The 20,596-nt window shown below is 38.9% G+C and overlaps 2 protein-coding genes across 3 annotated transcripts in view; one reads left to right on the forward strand and one right to left on the reverse strand.

Annotated features, from left to right (window-relative positions):
• UMAD1 (UBAP1-MVB12-associated (UMA) domain containing 1) overlaps positions 1–16,223 on the reverse strand; it is a 78,674-nt gene extending 62,451 nt beyond the window's left edge. Inside the window, exons 1-3 of one of the 2 annotated variants that reach the window (XM_027749175.2) lie at positions 16,022–16,222; positions 14,519–14,622; positions 8,880–8,998 (exon numbers count right to left, since the gene is read on the reverse strand). In XM_027749175.2, the coding sequence (XP_027604976.1) occupies positions 8,880–8,961 (82 nt within the window). In that variant the 5' untranslated portion in view covers positions 8,962–8,998; positions 14,519–14,622; positions 16,022–16,222. Of the gene's footprint in view, positions 1–8,879; positions 8,999–14,518; positions 14,623–16,021 lie in introns of both variants that reach the window. The other variant, XM_027749177.2, reaches the window with a different exon arrangement.
• A 126-nt stretch (positions 16,224–16,349) lies between these two features.
• RPA3 (replication protein A3) lies at positions 16,350–19,499 on the forward strand. The gene is made up of 4 exons (XM_027749181.2): positions 16,350–16,521; positions 16,794–16,868; positions 18,370–18,478; positions 18,976–19,499. The coding sequence occupies exons 1-4, from the start codon at positions 16,423–16,425 to the stop codon at positions 19,056–19,058; spliced, it is 366 nt and encodes a 121-aa protein (XP_027604982.1). The 5' UTR covers positions 16,350–16,422; the 3' UTR covers positions 19,059–19,499.
• The last annotated feature ends 1,097 nt before the right edge of the window (positions 19,500–20,596 follow it).

Genomic DNA, 20,596 nt, shown 5'->3' on the forward strand with positions numbered 1-20,596 from the left:
ACTGTACTAACAGCAAGGTGTGTGTGCTAACAGATAAACAAACTGCATAAATGAAACAGCCCACTACTTCTAGTAGTAGTCTTTGCATTCTTCTTTATTCTTTACTATCACGTAGAAGGACATCCCCAAGAAAATGGAAATAGTGCTATAATCACTTACTAAAAGATATAAAAAGCACAAAGTGAAGTGATCATGGTCACAAATAATGATTACTGTATAATATCTCTAGCAAGATATGGTCAATGCTGTGAACAAATGCTTCTTTTGGACTGAAGGAAGAGAGTTAATTTCAGAACTGAGTCCACATAACCCTCATTTGTGGGGGAAAAGCACCATGTAAAAGCTGAAGATCATTCAGCTGTGTGAGCAGAGATCAGAAAGCACGTTACATTTTTGGCAAGCTCCAAAAATGTGTTATGGCAGAAACAGATGAAATAACACTGAAGTGCAAAACAAGTGCACTTGTTTTGGATAAATCCCCTATATCCTTTAATTTCTTTGTCCTGACTGAAAGGTACTTAACTAGTATACCAAGGAGTAGCTAAAGAAAACATCTTTATGCACAAGGTGACAAGCCATCCTTCATTTTATAAGGAAAAGCCTTACACTTATGTTACTATTTCACATTGAGGCCTATGACATGACTGACTTAAAGCACTTGTGAAACATAAAACATCATCTCCTTGAGTTTCTTTATAATATCCAATTAAAAATAAATAAGACAATGTATCTTTGCTCATTTTTCTTCTTCCACTGAAAAAAATGTACAAAAACATTTATTTGCTGGAGATAGGGAGGGGTGTGTGCAAAATCAGTTCAACGTAACATTTCCCTCAGAGAAAATTAACACTGAGTAACATCTGTAGAAGCCTGAATGACTCCAACCAGAGAGGCAGTGATTGCATGAACTAGTGACTAGGGCTCTCTTTGCAAGGAATGATCATCTAAGTATGCTGTAAATTGCTGAAAGAGGGACTTCAGCCTGAATCTATCACTTGCTAGAATAGCAACTTGCACTCCTGCAACACATTTTTCACCTCTTCTTTTTCAGTTGGCTCTAGCTGTAAGTCCACCATATATAGATAAATCAGACTTGGGTTAAAAATATGTTGTCACATTTCGAACTACTTTCTTTGCATCAAAAAGCAAAAGAAACTTTTAATTCTAAAAGAGACTTAATGACCAGCATATTCTGGGAAACAAAGTTTACAACCAGCACTTGAAAATCTATATTTTTATACCACATTTTGGTATTTTTCCTCTGTTTTACAATAAGCGATAGGTATTTTCCTTTCTTATATTTCAACTTCAAATTGTTTAAAGAATGCTCTATAGACCAATAGACTATGGTACTGCTACTAGAGAGTGAACTTCTATGTATGGGAGCAAAAGTGTCAGAACCCAGGTGCCAAAAGTGATCATCCTACCATAAGAAAGGTTAAAGAATACTATATCAACTATGTAAATATATCATTGCAGAATAGTCACATCCAAGAAATGTGTTCATCTTTTCTGAGAATAAATTTCTAGCAAAAAAAGGATTTTCTTACTTGAGCACATTCTACTTCCGTCAGTATTTGCAAGACTTAAAATCAGTAGGACCAAATGTCTCAGGAGCACTTTGGGGACTTCGATACATAGAAAGTGACCATCATACATCAAGTCAGAAAGCAGTTAATATGAAAAACAGGAGAGTAAATCCAACCAATATTTTCTTAGAGGGCTGGCAGCAAACTGCCAGATGCATGTGTGACCTCAAAACAACCCTTTGCCAGATGCCTCTTTAACCTCTTACAATTGCATCAACTTCTAAGAAGACCAATACATTTTACCATTTTCTTCCTTTGGTTATGAAAATTAAGAAGATGTTCTTAATTGAGAGATTTAAAGTGTTTGATTCTATGCATTTTTGTCTCTTAAAGCCCCAAGCTCTCTAATACAGCAGCATATACTTCTTTTTTTCTTGCCAGGATTAAAACTGCTGTACAAGTTAAACAAGAAGTCTTCATCTTCTTTCTTTTCTCCTCCCTTGAGTCCGTGTTCAAAACCAGGTAACTTTTTGAGAAAGTTGTGAGCTAAGGGCAAGATAATATTCAGCCAAAGCAAACAATAAATCACTTTTGATACTATATACCATTTTTAAGTAAATAACCTTTTCTTTCATAAAAAGTATGGTATACATCTTATGTTGCGATCAACACAAGCCAACACAACCACTCATATTATTCAGATTCAAAAATGGCCTGTATGCTAACATTTTGAGAAGGGTATTTCTGCAAATTTAAAAATAATCAAATTCGTAGCATGGAAGCATCATGAATATATTCCAGGGGCTCAAGCCCTAGAAAGGAAAAATAAAAAAAAAAAAGAGAGAAATTATGTGGAATGAAAACTAAGTAGGTCATGTATATTAAAGTGTTAAATATACTAACATCTGATTTGTGGATGAAAGGACTGTTTTTAAAATCTAGAGTACAAGTAAATGAAGACATGCACAGTCATTTGTCAACAAAAACATACTTTGATGAGGCATTAAAAAGTAAGATTCTCTCTGCTGTACAGAATCCAAGGGAAATAAAAGTATTTCCTTTAAGAAATATACCTCTTTATACAGCAAAACAATGAATTTCAGTTGTTCTGTAACCCAGATCCTTTAATCTGCATAAGAGATGTTGAGTTCACTCAACCAAATCACTACTGGCTTTCAGAATACAATCAACACATGCTTTTCAACAGTATTAATATAGCATGAAGCTTGTGCTCCTAATTATTCATGTTTCTGCATTCTGTTTTTTCCCCCTGCTGTAAAATATGCAAATTTACTTCTTTGTGTTATTTAGGTCCCACATGGGCCTCAACAGATCTGTTTGGAAGGAATTACAAGCCAACATCTAGATACATGCTGTCAACATTTCAAGCTTCATTGTTTTTATTAGGTTGGAATGTCATTATAGATTTGATATTAGGCTTTAAAAAGCTTTTTATAAATCCGTTGAAAACCTACAGTCTAATCAAATGGTGTACTGATAATTACTACTGCACTTTTGTGTGTGAAAGGGGGAGAGCAAAGCCCTTCAGGCCCTGAATCCGAGGGAAATCCCCATCTAGTGGCACCACTGAAAACCGCAGGTTGTTTTTGTGCGAAATTAGTCCCCAAGAGGATTAGTTTGACTTCATCACTGAATGAAGGGAAGACATTACCTCCTTATGAAACTAAGGATCGGTAACAGGAGGGGACTGTTTCTTCTGAATTCCTCTTCCTCCCTTTTCAATCAACTCTGGCTGTAAAATTCAATGCCCAAATGAGCTACTAACAATTTTTAAGTATAAAACCCATAAAGCAGCACTTCAGGAAACAGGTCACTTTAACTACAGTACCTTCTCAGTGTGCATCAAAAGTGTTCACTTACAGTGGCACATGCTGATCCATATAAAGTATTCTTTACACAAAAATATTAAAAAATATCCCCAAATCTCAGATTATTATAAAGTTAGTATTAAATATTTTAACCTCAAACAATATAATGAAATAGTAGCTTGGTTATTTGAAAACTGCAAGGTTGGAAATAACTACACAAGCTCTTACTGTTATATAAAAAAATACATATTATTCCATTGACGCAGAAAGTGAGAGGACATTGAGACACTGCTTTTTTTCCAACTGGCACAAAGCCTTGTGCATTTCTTTAATGTAATAGTATATTTTAAAACACTGCAGCAGCCCAACCTTCCATACTAGCACCACTAAACACTCCTTAGATATTAAAGAAAAACCAATGTAGAGATTCACGGGGATCTACTACACATTACTACTGACTCCTAGAAAACAAACAGCAGCAGTAATGCTACGATTTTACAAATCTCTTAATGCATTTAATCTTCGAGGTGTGTATGCAGAGGGGAGAAACCAGAAAATCATTTGATTTGCTGTAATAAACTAGAACAGGGGTAGTCCTTTGATTTGGGAGTCTCAGTATATTAAATTTCCTTTTCATAACAGACTCACTCTGGAAAATTTATGAAATTGCACATTTCTCTCGGAAGCAAATATTTAAGAAGTTTTAAAAATATATGGAGAGATCTATAGTACTAAGATCAATATGGAAACAGTAAGGATCTTCTTGCCTTTTTACATGTTGGGTGACAGCAGGGGTGTCCCTTAATTCAAATATGCAATTTATCCAGTTCTTCCTTCCACAATACAAAGTATCCCAAAAACTATGTGCATACAGAATAAATTCATGGTAAAACAGAAACGGCAAGTTGGAGAGGAATGTATGTAAAATGTATGTAAAACATGTAAAATTGGTCTTCGGAAAAACAGTCCAGATTTCCAGAAGTAAAGGCTGACTTGGGTTGATCATTTTACTTTTTTGTATCCTCGGTATAACAGACTTCCCATTTGTTAAGGATGTTCTTCTGCAATATAACTGCAGTTAACAAAGGGAAACATTCAGTTGGATGTAAAGCATACTTTTCACAGCCTCAGAGATGAGTGAGGATGCTCCCGCCTAGAGATGAGGATGATCCCATAAGAAGGAATTATAATACTGAATTAACTAAGTAATACAGATACTGAATACATCAGAGGAAGGTTCGAGTACCTCATTTAAAATAAAGCGAAAGTTCAAATGGCTTACATCTAAAAAAATGAAACAGAAAGCTGTCCTAAACCTAAGGAAGAAAGAGAAGTTAAATATGTCTCAAAATCAGATTTGTCAGCATCTGCAACTGAGCTTTTCTCCAAATAATTTACTCCATTCCAATATAAAACATAAAAAGATCCCTGAGAGAAAACGAAACAAAACAAAACCAAAACCCAAGAAGTCTTAAATCCATGACAGTGAACTCAGGATGGTCAAAGGATCAGACCAAGAGCTCCTCATAGAACTGTGCTGTCTTCAGACTCGTGAGAGACAATCCAGCCATCCTGGCTGCTGGGCCCTGAGTGCACTGGGGGGCTCAGCAGCCCCTTCCCCAGCCCAGGCCTTTGGCTGTCTGTGCCCACAGCCAGCACAGAACACAGCACAGCCTGAGCACCTCCATCAGGGCAAAGAGCTGCAGGAGAAACCTCAATTTTTGGTCCTTGGCAAAGGCACCCTGCAGGGATGCCTGTGGATTTTGATGACTGCAACCCTCTGACCAGACTTCCCCGCCTGGCCTCAGATCTGCCTAATCCCTGCGGACTTGTCTGGCAATCACTGGACTCTAGGCTGACGCTGGTCACTGCCACCAGACGTGCTCTGTTGTCCTTGCTCAGGTAGCGTGGGACTGCAGTGCTCGTCAGTGCTCGACAGCTTCTGCCCTCTTGGCACCCTCACTTCGCTGCAGACTCACCTGCCTGGTGGAGCCATCAGCACTTACTGCTCCCTCATATTGGCTTACTTCAAATTTTTCTGGAAAAGTTAAGAAGACCCTGCACATCAGGATCTTAAATTAAACCTAAAAGTAAAATTAACTTCTATCAGTGTTTTTTAAAGAGGACATACAGAACAGTTCTAAGTAATTTTAGTTATTTATCTAACTTTTTTATGATGAGGGTGATGAGACACTGGAACAGGCTGCCCGGAAATGTTGTGTTCAAAGTCAGGCTGCACAGGGCTTTGAACAACATGGAGGCAGGTTGGACTAGATGATCTTTAAAGATCCCTTCCAACTCAAATCATTCTATGATTCTATGATCTTTCAGTTGCTTCAAGCAAAAACCACTCACTACCCACCCCAGAGGAACCATCAGCACCATGGGGATGTTTGCAGAGTTTCTGACCATCTTGCCAAACACACACGGGAAGCAGCACTGCTATCTCAGTTTTTCAGTTCCTGAACTTAGACTGCAATTTTGACTACCAGTCGCATAGATCTTTGAGATCAATGGGAGATTTTTAGCTGTGTGCCAAACCCAAAAGCTAGCATTAAACTCATATTTTTCTCTGTGGCTAGCAAAAGTAGGAATGAATGGTAGGTTGGAATTTATTTTACATTACAAAAGCCACAAAACATGAGAAATTCCTTGAGAAATACTACTCTCCAAGATGCCCAAGCTAACTGAAAACTTACTTGTTTTCTTAATTCTGGCATTCAGAATGTTAACATAAAGACAATTTGTGAAGATCAGGAAAAGTTTTGAAACATTTTTTCATATTTCTCCACTTGATCAAAAACAACTGCATGTGTTTTGCCTATTTCATTAGCCTCTTTCCCCTTTCAGAATAATAGTTCTGCTTGTTACAGAACAAGCACCACTTTTACAGCTTCATGAAGAGATCAGATGGCCAATAACCAGAAAATAATTGAATTGGTAGTTAGATGTAAAAATACTTTAATCCCTGGTAAAAAATTTTATTTTATATTTATTTTGTAGAGTGAGAATTATGACTTATTTTTTCTTGACTTCCCCACATGCAATATTTGCCCCAAAAGCTAATATAGAGAATTTCTTTCAGCTACTACACTGTAAAGTTGGTTTTTTTGCTTCCGCTGTTTTTATGACTCATCTTTCTAGTCAGATATTGAATTTCCAATTGCATTGATACTTTACAAGGAAAGGTAGATTTAAAATATAGGAATATATAACAAGACTTGGAGAAGTTATGAAAAAAAAAGAAAAAAACCCAGATCTTCAGGATGTGACAGGGCGATGGCTCTGGTGGATCTTTCTCAGTAAAGCATTGAACTTGCTTCCTTCTTTTTCAAATATCAAATGATGCAGAAAGATTAAAATAATTAAATATTGTTAGGTAAATCACACTTAATCATCTACATCTAATTTTGATGATCAGTAGTCTCACTACATTCATTACTGAATAGACTTCATTCATACTTTAATGAAAAAGGCATTTTATTCTTTCTTGATTACTTCCATTCAAACTTGCAGTAAGAGTCCTGGATGCCCTTAATAGTAGTGCATGATGTGAAGAATCTTGCAAGGGATTTGTGATAGACAAGCTCTCCTGACTACAACCGTGGGAATCGGGAGCAGGTGTCCCCTCAGGATGTATTTTTCCTCTTCTTTCTCCAGGAAAAAAGGCAAAGCACTTCCTCCCACGTCCACAGAATACCAGTGAACTAGGCTTTTTGTTCTTATATGTTCTGAAAGTTCATGTAAGTTCTTATCTGTAATGAAAGACTGGATTCAGGAACTGACTTAAAATTCTCAGTCCCTTCAAGACTGCTCACTGCCTACAGTAGTGTTCACAGTATTGGTTCTATAAATATCCTGCTGTCTTAAAGATATTTAGTGTTGGTATTCTAGAATATTTGACACCAAAGTTTAAAAAAGCTTTAGAACATTCCCTCCGAGTAATAAAGTAGTAACTAACAGAATAACTAAGTGATGTGGTTTGGGTTTTTTTTTTCTACTGACACTATTCCTAGACAAAAACACCCCTTCTACATAAGTATCTACTTAAGTGCTGACCCACAATTCTGCAGCTACATCCGTCTTGCAAGACAGTGATATGTTCCACTGATAAGGTTGATGGTAGCTCTTTTGCCCAGTAAAAGTTAGTTAAGACGAAACTTACAGTCCATTTGATTGCAGATTGCTAAATTAACTTCTGTCTGAGCAAAAAAGTAACAATAAATAGAAAAAAACAAGAGAAGACTCTAGCAAAGTTGATCATTCTTAAGTTTATATTTAACAGATTAATTTAATGTGAATTTTGTGAACAAAGTTCAAATAGTCACTGACAGCATTTCAGGAAAAAGGAATGAAGCTAAATTGAATGCAGAATCAGAACCAGCAATTGTGGGACTTAGAAACATTAGAGTGCAGAACTCTGCCTATCACAGAAACTGAAATGCTAAATAGTCTCTGGACTTTTGGGGGATGACAATGCTACTCCTTTGACCTTTACACGATGCAAGTGTTGGAGTGACTTGATGTAGTCAATGCAGGTGAACAAAATCTAGTAGAAGCCATTAAGCATGACAACACAGTCACAGATATGAAAACAGATTTGTTTTAACAGAGAACTATCACAAAAACAATCTAAGTTCTCCTCAGAAAGAGTTCCAATAGCCTCTCGTATTGTTAGACTTTGATAATCTAGAGGGTTTTGTGACTTGAAAATGCTCAAGAAGTAACACTTTAATGGAGAAACACTGTAAGATTCCTGATAAGAACAAGTCAGTAAATCAGAGCAGCAGAAGTTGAATATTGATGACGACAGATTCCCAAGAAGGAAAACAAATTTTCAAAAGAGGAAAAAGAAAAGGATCAGTTTCAGTATGACAGCAATAAATTTTTTATCTTCTACACACTTGAGCCATCCTGCAAAACTGTGAAAGAGCTTGATCAAAGCTGCAAATTTAGCCAATTCTCAGGTGACTACACTCCAAATTAGTTTTTGAATAACAAGAAGACTTTGAAAACTCTAAACTGCTTAATTTTTATCAAACGAGTCAGATTCTGAGACAGAACATCTACATTTGCCATGACCAGAAATTCCCAGATGATTCTTGGCTTCTAATATAGAAAGTCTGAGGGTAAAATGAAATGGAAGGAACCTGAAAAAAGCCAGTCCTTTAACAACTGCAGTAAGATACTCTCTTCCCACAACTCTAATCATAAAGCTGGAAGCCTAAACTTTACCCTTTCTTGTTTTGTAAGGACGTAAATTCTCCTTGCTCAGAGTATGAGAAGAAAACAAGAAACAACATTTTCAATGCTCTTGAATGTAGTTCGGATCTATGTAAATAAAACTTCAGCTATTTAGTCCAAATGAGGAGACCACAAAAATTAACTTCTTCAGGAAAAATAAGAATACTGAACAATTTTTATCATAGCTTCTCTTAACATTGCATTTGGTCTAAGCATCTCAGAGAAACTTCGACATTTTAAAGATGAAATAATTATTTTAGACAGAAGCACCACTTACCCACAATAACAAATCCATCTGCTTCTCTCTCTGGCACTGTAACCTTCTTTGAATCTTGACTTTTTCGGAAGAAGCTGAACATAGTCTCTTGGGGGGTTTTTTGTCTTCTAAGATGCTACCTAAATGAAGATAAAATATGTTAAATAAATATAACAGAATTAATCATAAAATGTTCATACCATTCCAAAGGCCACATACCTGATATTATAGCTTAATCTTTATTATTGGATTTGAAATATCAGGCATTTGTATGTCAGACAGATCGCCTTGTTGATGCTGCAATTTACTTCAATAGGCAAGAAGAGAGTGAAGTACAAAAGGCTTTTCTACAAAGTTAGGAGTGGAATCATTAAAAAACCCCACAACTTCGACCTTACTAAAGGAAAATGGAAGAAGGAAACCCCCTTCAGCATTCATCCAGCATGTTTCCATATTTTTCTTCCATTTCTAATTGTTTTTACACAAACTTTCTCATCAGAGATAGTTCTAAAGCATCCAAAATTTTAAGCCCAAAACATGATATTATAGAAAATGCAAGTTTATAATGCAGGAATAATTGAATGACACAAATTGCACTAGATATTTTCAGTTGTAAATGTCTGTGCATCAATTAAAAAGAGCAACCACCCACCCCTACAATATTAGTGTAGTAACTGTTTTCATTTTCCCCAATTGCAATCTTAAAGACAGCCTGTTTTCATTTTCCCCAATTGCAATCTTAAAGACAGCCTAACAGTTGTGTATATTTGATTAACAGTTACCACTGATTCTCTAAAAAGAAACTACAACAAAATAATTTTTTGCTAATTTTTTGCAACAATAATTCACTAAAAGAATACTCCAAAGCAACTAAGAACTCCATTGCTAGAACAAAACAAGGAACACATTGGGATAAAAACGTGGACTGCAAAAGAAAATTCTCAGTATATCCTCTCTCTCAAGACTGGAAGACTACACAGAAGTAATTCTGAGTAGCTTAAAAGGCACAAATTAATATTAAAAACCAATGAAGGGACCTGTGGAGGTGTTCTCATCTCCAGCCCCTGAGGGCTGAACTGGAACGCCTGGACAATGCCAACTATGGAGCAGTCTGTGGTCTGGCTGAAACACATTATGTGCTGGACACAAAGAGGAAGGTTTACATAAAGGCATGTGAAGATCTTCTCTACTAATATACCCATATAAAATTCGGAAAAGTGGAATAATGTCGTTTCAGCTTTGAAGTAGAATCTGAGGAGCAGAATCCTGATTTATTTTGCAGACATCAACATGCTAAGGAGAAGGTACTGACAAACCAATAGCAACATCTAATATACACCTCCAACAGTGGGAAGGAGTCCAAGGTAAAGAATTAAAGAGGCATACAATGTACAGTTTCAGTAACATAATTTCACACTAAATGTAACAAAGAAGAATCCTTAGAAGGTAGAAAAGAGAGAAGAGTGCTACTACGAAGTGTGTGGATTAAAAAAAAAAATAAAAGAAAGAGCGATAAAAATTCTGGATTAATTATTTGCTTGAATTCTTCACCCTCCATCTAAATATTCATGGTACCATAAATAAGACTTTTTTTTGCCCTAGCCAGTGACCTGCAGCAATTAACTGCACAATCAGCACTGACTATTCATATAAACTACCTCAAACTCTGCTGTTACAGTCAATAGCAAATAGTTCTATACTCCATAAAGTCCTATGTGAAGTGTAAGCACTGGCTTTCAGGAGCAGTGTATAAGTAGATCATGGTAAAAGCAGCAATGATTCAAACTGTGGTCTGATACCTGAAACTTGCAGGCTGAATACCCGGCAGCCTGGCCAGCTACTGCTTGCTTGTGCTGACACAGTGCAGTTTCTCACAACCAAATGAACTACACTGATGTACACAAGAACAGAACAAACCATTCTGTGATCCAATCCCAGGTATATAGTAACTAAAAAATGTTACTTATCTGCACTTCATTCCCTTTTGCTTGTTTTCCTACCTCCGCAAGTGAAATACTGATATTTCCAGTTCCATGGAGATTACAGAGTAGAAACTCCTAATTATCTCATTTATTCCTTACCTTCCCCCACACCCAGGCTCAACACATGGCGCCAGCAGCATATTCCTTTTTCAGCCCTCAGGGAATAAGTCTTCTCCTGCTACCAATTAGGGTTGTCAGTCCCATAGCTCAAGTGGTAAAAACCTGTGCTGTAATGCTCAAGAGTCAGGTTTCTGCTCCAATGATGTATGAAGGAGAGGCAGTTGCAGAACAGTTTAAAACGCAATTTTACCTTCATTCTAAGTGTTCAACAACAAGAAGCAAAATCAACTAGATGAGTAAAATCTTACAGATAGCTTTGGTAATGGCTCAGATTCCAATCAGCCACTTCAGGTGCCAGAGCTGTAGTTGCTCCAATCACCTTTTTTTTCCTCTTTTGAGATCTGGATTATTGTACAGTGTTCAGCTCTGTCACATAACGTTCCCCCTTCCCTTCTTTCTTGCACAAAGAAAAGCATCCTAATCAGTATATACATGGCACAAAAGACTTGTATAGGGAACCGTGCACTTGTAGTCTTTTAAATCCTGCATACTTAACATACATAAACTTCACTGCTTAAAAGACAATACCCATTTAAATTCTGAGTAAATTAGCAATCAGGACAATTTGATCCAACCAAATTAATGTTACAAACACTCTCACATACTAGATTTTATCCTTTCATTTACAGGAGACAGCCTGAGTATCCCAACTTTTCCTGAATCCCACAAAATTCACCTTATACATGAGTGTTGATCTTTACTTTGTAATTTTCAGTTTCTGAAGTAGCTTTAGCTTAATTCCACTGCCATCAATATTTCTCTAACAGAAAACAAAACAAAACAAAAACCTAAAACCATACCAAAACCCACACATACTTTTGCTTGAAGCAGAAAACCAAACAAAGCTAACAAAAGTACTCCCTAAGCTCAGGCCTCAAGTGTTAAAACCACTGGCCCAGCACTAAGAAAACGGTACATGTTGTATTTTGTGATTGTGAATTTGGGGAGGAGGTACGGAATCCACATATTAAAAAGACTAATGTGAAGCTGTTTCTTTCTCGAGGTGTTCACCTCTTAGAAACAAAAGTTGTGCTTGTAGATCTCAGGTCTGTGTAATGTATGTGAAGCAACTACCACTTCCAGCATTTCAGCAGCTTTGCTGAACACAATATTAAGTGTTATAAATAAACTAAATAATAAAGAATGACTAATAAAATAGAAGGAGAGCCCAGAAACAAAAATTAGAGCTGCATATGGTACAGCGTAGGTAAAGGAAAAGCTGTGGACAAGCAATGCTGAGGCATTTGCGTTATTTGCTCTTTTAAGAATTTTATCAACTGTGGTACTTCAGAAGTAAACATAAATCTCTCCAGCAATGGGAAATGCAACCACTAAATTTCTTGAATTACATGTTAAAACAGAACAAAGCCCCTGTCCAACGAAGAAACACAGAGCTGAATGGAAACACTCGTGCTCTTTAAGATAAGAACACAGTTTAAGCACTTGCAGAGTCAGGCTGGAGTTTTACTACTTGTAGATAAGATGAGGTTTCAGGTAATGAAAGCTCAAAACAACCAGTTTCCACACAAGTTTCATTTCAGAGTAAAAATTAAATTTGAAGTCTGGGGATTTGGATGCATGGTCACACAGACTTGACGAAAAAAAAGCACTTAGTTGTGGGGTGTTTTTAAAAGCTGTCAGCACAAAATCACAGAAAATACACCCACCATTCAGAGATAGTACTACATTCCTGCAGTCATTTCTCCTATATAGCATAGCACTTTTCCCTTCCAGATGGGATTAATTTTATTTCTATAGGAGACCTGAAATTGAATTCACTGCCTAAAGATAAAAATCTCCCTTGGTAGGAATATATTATTCTCTTCTACTCATGTTTCCCCCTCCCCCCCCAAAAAAAGTGAACACAATCACTGATAGTTAAGAATAATGCTTTCGGCACCGCTTCAGTCATTAGCAAGTAATAAGCTGTGAACTATAGCAATTCTGTGAGGCTGCAAAAAATATTTTGTCTTTTTGCGAGTCTCTGAGAACATATGTGGCACTGGACAAAGATGAGTTACAGAGCTGCACAAAGGGGTTAATTTATTCCTCCTGCATTTTGTCAGCCTCCTTTGACAAGAACTATGTGTGACCTCTGAGCCAAACCAATACATTAAATCCAATAAAATTTTTCAATGCAATGAAGATCCTAGTATATTTAGCATTACTTTTCAGCCTTTCCTGAATGTTCACAATACTGGAGGAGAATCGTAATTTAATATTAAAAATACCAAAGATGCAGACTAAGATAAAGAGAGGATGCCCAGGACTACAGCACAGCAGAACTGCAGTGGCACTGTCAGTAATTACATAAATGATGAAATGAGGACAGAACGAGATACAAAACTGACCCTAAAGAAAGAACCAGAATAATTTCACATCTAGCAGCTTAAACTATATAATCTATGGAAGAAGGAAACAGAGCATCAGAGCAATTCTCACTTCCATATTACCATCTGCTGTGATTCACCAATAAAGCAGCAATCAGAAAAAGAGCAAGATGTTTACAGCCCTGTACAGTCCTGCTTATCATGAAAACAACCAATTTAAGAGTCAAGAACATGCATGTTGAAAAGATTTCTCTGTGACACCAAAAGAACAGTTTAAAAGCTTTTGGTCTAATGTAAATTACTATGTGAAGAATAAGAAAAAAAAAGACATATAATTTCTTTTCTCTGGCATCAACATTAGTCATAGTCCTTTAATTTGTATTTCTTGAAAACAGAAGAATGGAAACACGAATACAAAAAAATAGATATACATATAACGAAACATTAACAGGTTTTTTTGTACTACATAAAATGTTAATATTTATTTTTAAAGTTTTTATAAAATATAAGAAAAGTAGAAATACTAAGAACTATGCAACCCAAATTACCGTAGTATAAAAACACTTGAAGAGGTTGAATCATAAAAAATCAGCCACAATCAAGTCAGACAATAAAAGCATAGGTGACAAAGGCAAAGCCAGGACTATTTGGTATTAAGTACATCAGTATTAAGACTGATGCAAACATTCAAACCCCTGATAGAAAATGCTAAAAGAGAAAGCTAGGTGTTTATTAAACACAATACTCAGTAGGTTGAAACATACTTCTTTCCCTGCAAACAGTTCTCTTTTGACTGCAAACCTTCAGCACCTGCTAAATATGATACAGACACAAATTAGTAAGATCTTGTACAGCATTTTTCTAGCAGCTGACCCTTCAAATCTTTCAGCCCTAGAAGAGCCACTGTGCACCAGCCTGCTGCATCTTGCTCCAATAGCTACATTTATGAGACCTTTCAAGACTCTGAAGATATGCTAAGGAGATGAGGATATTCTCTTGCAAGTAAAATACTGAAAAGGTGAATGGCATAGTGACACTGAGAAGATGACAACCAGCTAAATGTCCTCAAAGATATAACTCTGAGCACTCCCCAGTCACATGCTGGTTCTGCACAGCTTCTGGCAGTAACTTGTTTCCTTGGCAAGCTGACCCAAGCTACTGCCATATAACAACACTAACCCAGCCAACTAATAAAACCCACTTTCACCGGTTAGCAATATGAACTGACCTGTGGGCGGTTAGAAGAGACAGTCGGCACGAGTGGTGTTGTGACTGCCCTTTTAAGCCAGAGCAGAGTTAGATTTTCCCCAAGTATTTCTTGAAACACCAGTCCTGGAAATGGAAAGAAAATCACAGAACCACAGAATGGCTGCAGTTGGAAGGGACCTCCAGAGGCCACCTTGTCCAACCCTCTTCTAAAGCCCTTCTTAGGGCTGATTGTCCAGGATCATGTCCAGATGGCTTTTGACTATCTGCAAGGATGGAAAGCCCACAACCTCTTGGGGCAACCTGTACCAGTGCTTAGTCACTCTGACAGTGACAAAAGTGTTCCCTAATGTTCAGGGGAAACCTCTTGTGTTTCAATTTGTGCCCATTGCCTCAGGTCCTGTTACTGGGCATGACTGAAAAGCGATTGTCTCCATCCTCTTTGCACCCTCCTTTCAGGTATTTACATTCATTAATAAGAGCCCCCTGAGCATTCTCTTCTCTAGGCTAAGCAGTCCTAGCTCTCTCAGCCTTTCCTCATATGTAAGGTGCTCCAGTCCCTTAATCACTGCTGTGACCCTTCTTTGGCCTCACTCCAGTAAGTCCACGTGCCCTCTTGTACCCAGCACTCCAGGCATGGCCCCACCAGTGCTGAGTAGAGGGAAAGTAGCAGCTCCCTCTACCTCCTGACAACACTATGTCAAATGCAGACCAGGATATCATCGTCACCTTTGCCCCAAGACCAATTGGAAGGAACCTTTCCACACAAGGGACAGACAGGGAGAACACATGGAAAAAGGCAAGATGTGTGGCAAGTGCCACATCCAGATGCCAGCTCTGTCTTACATCAGTTGCTCTAACCCTGGGGATTGAGCATAAGCTCTTTAATGGTGAAACAAAATGAAATTAACAGAACAGAACAGTTCAGTTGCAATGATCATCTGGTCCAACTGCCTGACCAGATCAGGGAGGATCAAAAGCTAATGCATGTTATTAAGGGTATTGTCCAAATGCCTCTTAAGCAGTGACAGGCTCAGGGCATTGACCACCTCTCCAGGAAGCATGTTCCAGTGTTCCCTCTTAGTAAAGAAATGCGTCCTAGTGTCCTGTCTAAACCTCTCCTGGTGCAGCTTTGAATCATTCCCATATATCCATAGCTCTGAGCAACCTGGTCTAGTGGAAGGTGTCCCTGCCCACAGCAGGGCGATTTTTAAGGTCCCTTCCAATCCAAACCATTCTGCGATCCAGAGACAGCTACTGACAGCTACTGAGATAACTACTGGACATCAGGGAGATGAGATCAGCATCCCCCTCTCCACATCCCCTCCGGAGGAAGCTGCAGATAGCAATGAGAGCAATCAGCCTTCTTTTCTCCAAACTAGAGAAACTCTAACTCTTTAGCTATTCTTACAGGACATTCCTTTCCCCAGCTTTGACTCCCTCCTCTGGATGCAGATGCAGTGCCCATAACTACACAACACTCCAACTGAGGCCACACCAACGATGAATATAGCGGGATAATCACCTCTGCTTGTGCCTGATGCACCCGAGGATGCCTTTCGTCCTCTTGGCTACGAGTCCACGGTGCTGACTTACACCAGAGGGGAGCCAGCATCTAAAGCGAGAGGGAAAACGGCGGGGAGGGGAAATATGGGTTGTTTTACAAGGATTAAGTGCCAGGATACGGGTAGAAGCGGACGGCCGCGTTCCCCGGCTCCCCGGGGCTCGGCCCCCGCCGCCCTCCCCGCGGCAGCACCGACACCATCGACACCCGCCCGGCCACCCCCCGCCCGCCGCCGCCGCTGCCGCTCACCAACCTCCGCCTCCGCTTCCGGGTCGCCTCGGGGAAGGGAAGTCCCGCCCCGCCCGTCCCGCTCCCGGTGCCTCGGTCCCTCCCTCCGCGGAAGGCGGGAAGCGGCGCCGGCGATGGGCGACATCCACGAGGTGCCGCGGCCGCGCATCGCCACCGGGCAGCTGGCGCAGCACATCGGGCAGCCCGTCTGCTTCGTGGGCCGCGTCGAGAAGGTTCGCGACGCGCCCGGCGGGGTGTCGGGGCGGGGATGTGGCTGCCCCGTCGCCCTGGGCAGGGCTGGGGCTCTGTCCGGAGAGTCCGGCGCCTTCCTTGGGGTAGCCCGGCGGCTCCAGCCGGGCCGGGAGCAGGGCGGGGGGCCGACGGATCCTCGGGGGAAGGTCCCGCTGCGCTCTTCGGGATGAGGCGGCCAAACCTGTGGCGCTTCCAGCTGCCCTGAGAGCGCACGGGCCTAATGTCTTATGTAGATTTTAATGTTCTTTTGTAGATTCATCCTACTGGAAAGCTTTTCGTGCTTTCGGATGGCGTAGGGAAACATACGACTGTGGAGCTGAGCGAACCTGTAAGTTAGGGAATGCTTTCGAAGTACTTAATGTCGCCTCTTGTGGATACCGGAGGGTTTGTCTCTTCTGAAACCTCTGCATGCCTTCCATGTGTTGAGTTTTTAGTCGGGAAAAAAAATACTCTGTTTCCATTTTCCACCGTATTTCATTGCCTCTGCTTCTTGCATCTTTCAGCTAGCTTGCAGTCTTACCCATGAACTGCCTTGGTCTTCATTAATTTTCAACTAGTGTTAAGAGACAGAACTCATTCCTTGTCAGACACCACATCCCTGCCTGGCTATTTTCTCTTACTCTATTAGTTGTTTACAGTGTAATATATATTCCACTACATGTGTTTGCTTTATTGTAATTTCACTTTTTCCTCCCATTTTCATATTGTTTTTATAATCAAAAAGACCCAAGAATATAGTATTCCTAAGACTTTTTTGAGTTGACATTGCTACATCCTCTTAGAACATTTGTCATAGCATTCCAGTAAACTTCAGAGTTAGCTTGAAGCATTCTTTCTTAGCAAAAAAAAAAAACCAAAAAAACCTCACCAAGCAATTAATGCAATGGGTATAAGATATAATCAGAACTATTGAACAAAAATACTGCTTCCTTTGTTTTCACATATCACTGAAGGAATAACACCCTGACACACTCTTCTGTCTCTAAGTATTTTTTTTTCTCTAGCAAATGTTGTAATTAAAGGATTATTTTCGTTGTGATGGCAAATGCTCTAGCTTGTCTGAGAGCATGTGTATATTTACATCTTTTTCTCTGAATGAGTTGTTAAATGCTGAGAAATCTTGCCATTTTCCTGTGAAATAGTTGCATATGGTCCTCTTAGACTTTCAAGACAGGATTCTCTCCTTGTTGATGAAAAATGCATTTTGATCTGGCACATTTTTGTCTTATAAATGTGAAGCTTGCTGACTTTAACTTCCAGTTGCAAGAAAATAGCCTTTTTTTCCCCTGTTCAACCAAAGGCTTGCTAGTGTCTTTGTGTTCTGAACACTTACTGACAGATTACTTTAGAAATAATTTCCAAATATATCTCCTGAATCTGGAACACTGGAACTGCTCTCTGGCATGTGTGATACCTCCTTAGTTCTTACAGAGTTCTATAATTGACTAAGAATTTAATGCAGTGCATTCAAATCTGGATTCTTCTGCTCTCTGTGTCCTAGATTACTCTCTGTTCAGCATTTAATTGATACAGTTTTATATACTTATAAACTGTTATCTTCCTTCTGATGCCTCTTCATATGTTTTTTTTGTGTTGGTACTGAATTGGCTATTACAAAACCTGTAAATCTGTAAGTGGGCCAAGGCTTTTGTGTTTTTTTGGGGGGAGGGCAACAGGGCCATCCAGTAGTACTCTATTGTTTGACATTAAACAGAATCTGTCAGGAACAAACCGTCACTGTGGAGAGTTCCTAGCTTAAGTGCTGTGCTCTTAAGTAGAGATAGCAGCTAATTTAGTGTTGCTAATTTCATCTTTGGTATGTTTTCTAGCTAGATGAGGAGATCTCAGGAATTATTGAAGTAGTGGGAAGAGTAACAAATCAGGCAACCATCATGTGTGTGTCATACGTCCAGTTCAGAGAAGATAAAAGTCCATTTGGTAAGTAAGACTATACATTATAACAAATTCATTTTGAGGTCTGAACTCTTCTTCAGTAAATACGAAGGGAGAGCCTGATTACCTTTTCTTACAGACGAGGTCTCTCTTCAAGCTGCCAGATATGGAGCCGGGTGTAGAAAAGGAGTGTCATGAGAAAAGTTCTGTACCAAATGTAGTGGTTTATGGTTAAACTGTAGGGAGTTACTCAAAGCCAAAGCCAGTCTTGATCATTGCCATGCTCTGATTTTCCTCCCACTCCTGTTGGAGTGCAGTTCTCACCTTGGCCTAAACTTAGTGTGATTGTGCAGCCACCAGGCCTAAAAATAACCCTCCAGAAAACAGGGAATAAGTGTTGCTGTCTTGGGGAAAATGGGAATTTGAGGGAGACTGGGATCACTCAGCTATACTGCTTTAAAATAAGCAGTGCTTTAATGTTGTCATTGACTTCTGGGGAATTTAGCTTATGCATCATAACCATTTTCTTTGCCCTCTTTCAGATCTGGAACTCTACAATGAAGCACTAAAAATTATTCATGAATTCCCTGAATACTTCCCATTTGGTACTGGGAGGAACACTTGATTTTTCTTAGCATATATTTATTGCTTCAGGGGTGACAACAGTACCTGACAGCATGGTAACAGTTGCATTTATTTTCAACAAATATACCGAAAAGATGCTGTTACATGTGCTAAGTATTGCCAATGAAGAGCATTTTCTTTGCAAATGTATTTATTCAGCAAGGAGAATACTTCTGTGGATGTCTTGCTCACTGTATATATCTAACCCTTTTGCATCCATGAGGAGTGTTCTCTTACAGGATTACATGTGGCAGAAACAGAAGTTTTGTAAGAATCCTTTTGTTATTAGGAGAGGTTCTAGGATATTTTACTGAAGTAATTTGGTGGGGTTTTACTATAAAGATTTTTAATTTCAGTTGCTTTGATACAAATTTATTGAACAGGGGGCAGTATTTTGGATCTTGAAAATGGTCTCAGCCAATAAAAAAGATCTCACACTTAACTATTTGTGTCAGTATTGCTTGTTAGAGTGCTGTTTTCAGTGATATGTGGTGACTCCTGTTCTACTTTACCTGAAACTGTTAAATATAACAAAGTGGAGTACAAGGTACTTGCCTTTTGCACTGATGTTAAACACTTGGAATATGTCTAGTTAGTCTTGGGGATTTCAAGCACAGTTGACTGCCCATCACAACCTTACTTCTTGGTGGGAATCTAAGCAGCAGTACCAGTATTCAGCCAGCGTGTCATGATGACTTTTAACAATGGGAACTTCTGTACAGTTCCCAGTTTTGTTACTATCCAAGTTACTTACACAACTCATAGCAGAATTTTTAAGGTCTCTTAAGGTAGCACAATCAAAGTAAAATCAAGCTTTGGATATACGTTCTGTGAATTACTAAAATATTTCAAAGTATTTTGAATAAACCTTAGCCATGTTCATTAAACTTTCATACAAACAGGTTTCGGGTTTAGTAGCTAGATTTAGTGCCTTAATAGGATTGCTAGCTTTGTACTTATTTATAGACGTCTTTTTTCAGTCAAGGAATTTGTTTCAAAGACTTATTAATCAAAATTACTACAAATTGGGGAGATGATCAATTTAACAGGGGATCTATTTTTTAATCCCTCTCTACCTAGAGGACAGACAGCGACTCAGTCACTGTCACTAGGAAGGAGGAGGCTTTCTAAGTAGGAGTCAATCTCATATAGCAAACAAGAACACAAGGGCCATGTGGCACTATACCACACTATCCTGTAGTGCTATCGCCACCACTATTTTAGTGCTCAGCAGAATGCAATGTCATTCTTAATAACTGTCTGCATGTTTTCCTAGCATTTAGAACTATTTTGTTCTATTCTGCTTTAGAAAATTGCTATTTTGTGCATGTACGCAGTCTGTAAATAAAGCAGCCTACCACTAGATGGCTTTAGTATTTTAGAGGGACCATCCTTGGGTATGAGGTCTTGTGAGTAAATGTTTGAACGTGGCTACATTGAGTGTGAAATGCCAGTTTCCCTTTGTCAGTCAAGACTCTTCTTGTTCATGCAGTCCCACAGCAGTGAAGGGTGGCTGGGCAAGCAGGACATAACTAAAAG

This window comes from Pipra filicauda, unplaced genomic scaffold (assembly GCF_003945595.2).
Source record: "Pipra filicauda isolate LSUMZ 115617 unplaced genomic scaffold, ASM394559v2 scaffold66_size7647185_pilon, whole genome shotgun sequence".
In the NCBI taxonomy this organism is placed as follows: domain Eukaryota; kingdom Metazoa; phylum Chordata; class Aves; order Passeriformes; family Pipridae; genus Pipra; species Pipra filicauda.

Bases quoted from the DNA above. Each gene is read 5' to 3' on its own strand.
- RPA3 (XM_027749181.2), top strand. From the start codon at position 16,423: ATGGGCGACATCCACGAGGTGCCGCGGCCGCGCATCGCCACCGGGCAG. The intron at 16,522-16,793 runs GTTCGCGACGCG...GTTCTTTTGTAG, and splicing joins TCGTGGGCCGCGTCGAGAAG to ATTCATCCTACTGGAAAGCT. The intron at 18,479-18,975 runs GTAAGTAAGACT...GCCCTCTTTCAG, and splicing joins AGAAGATAAAAGTCCATTTG to ATCTGGAACTCTACAATGAA.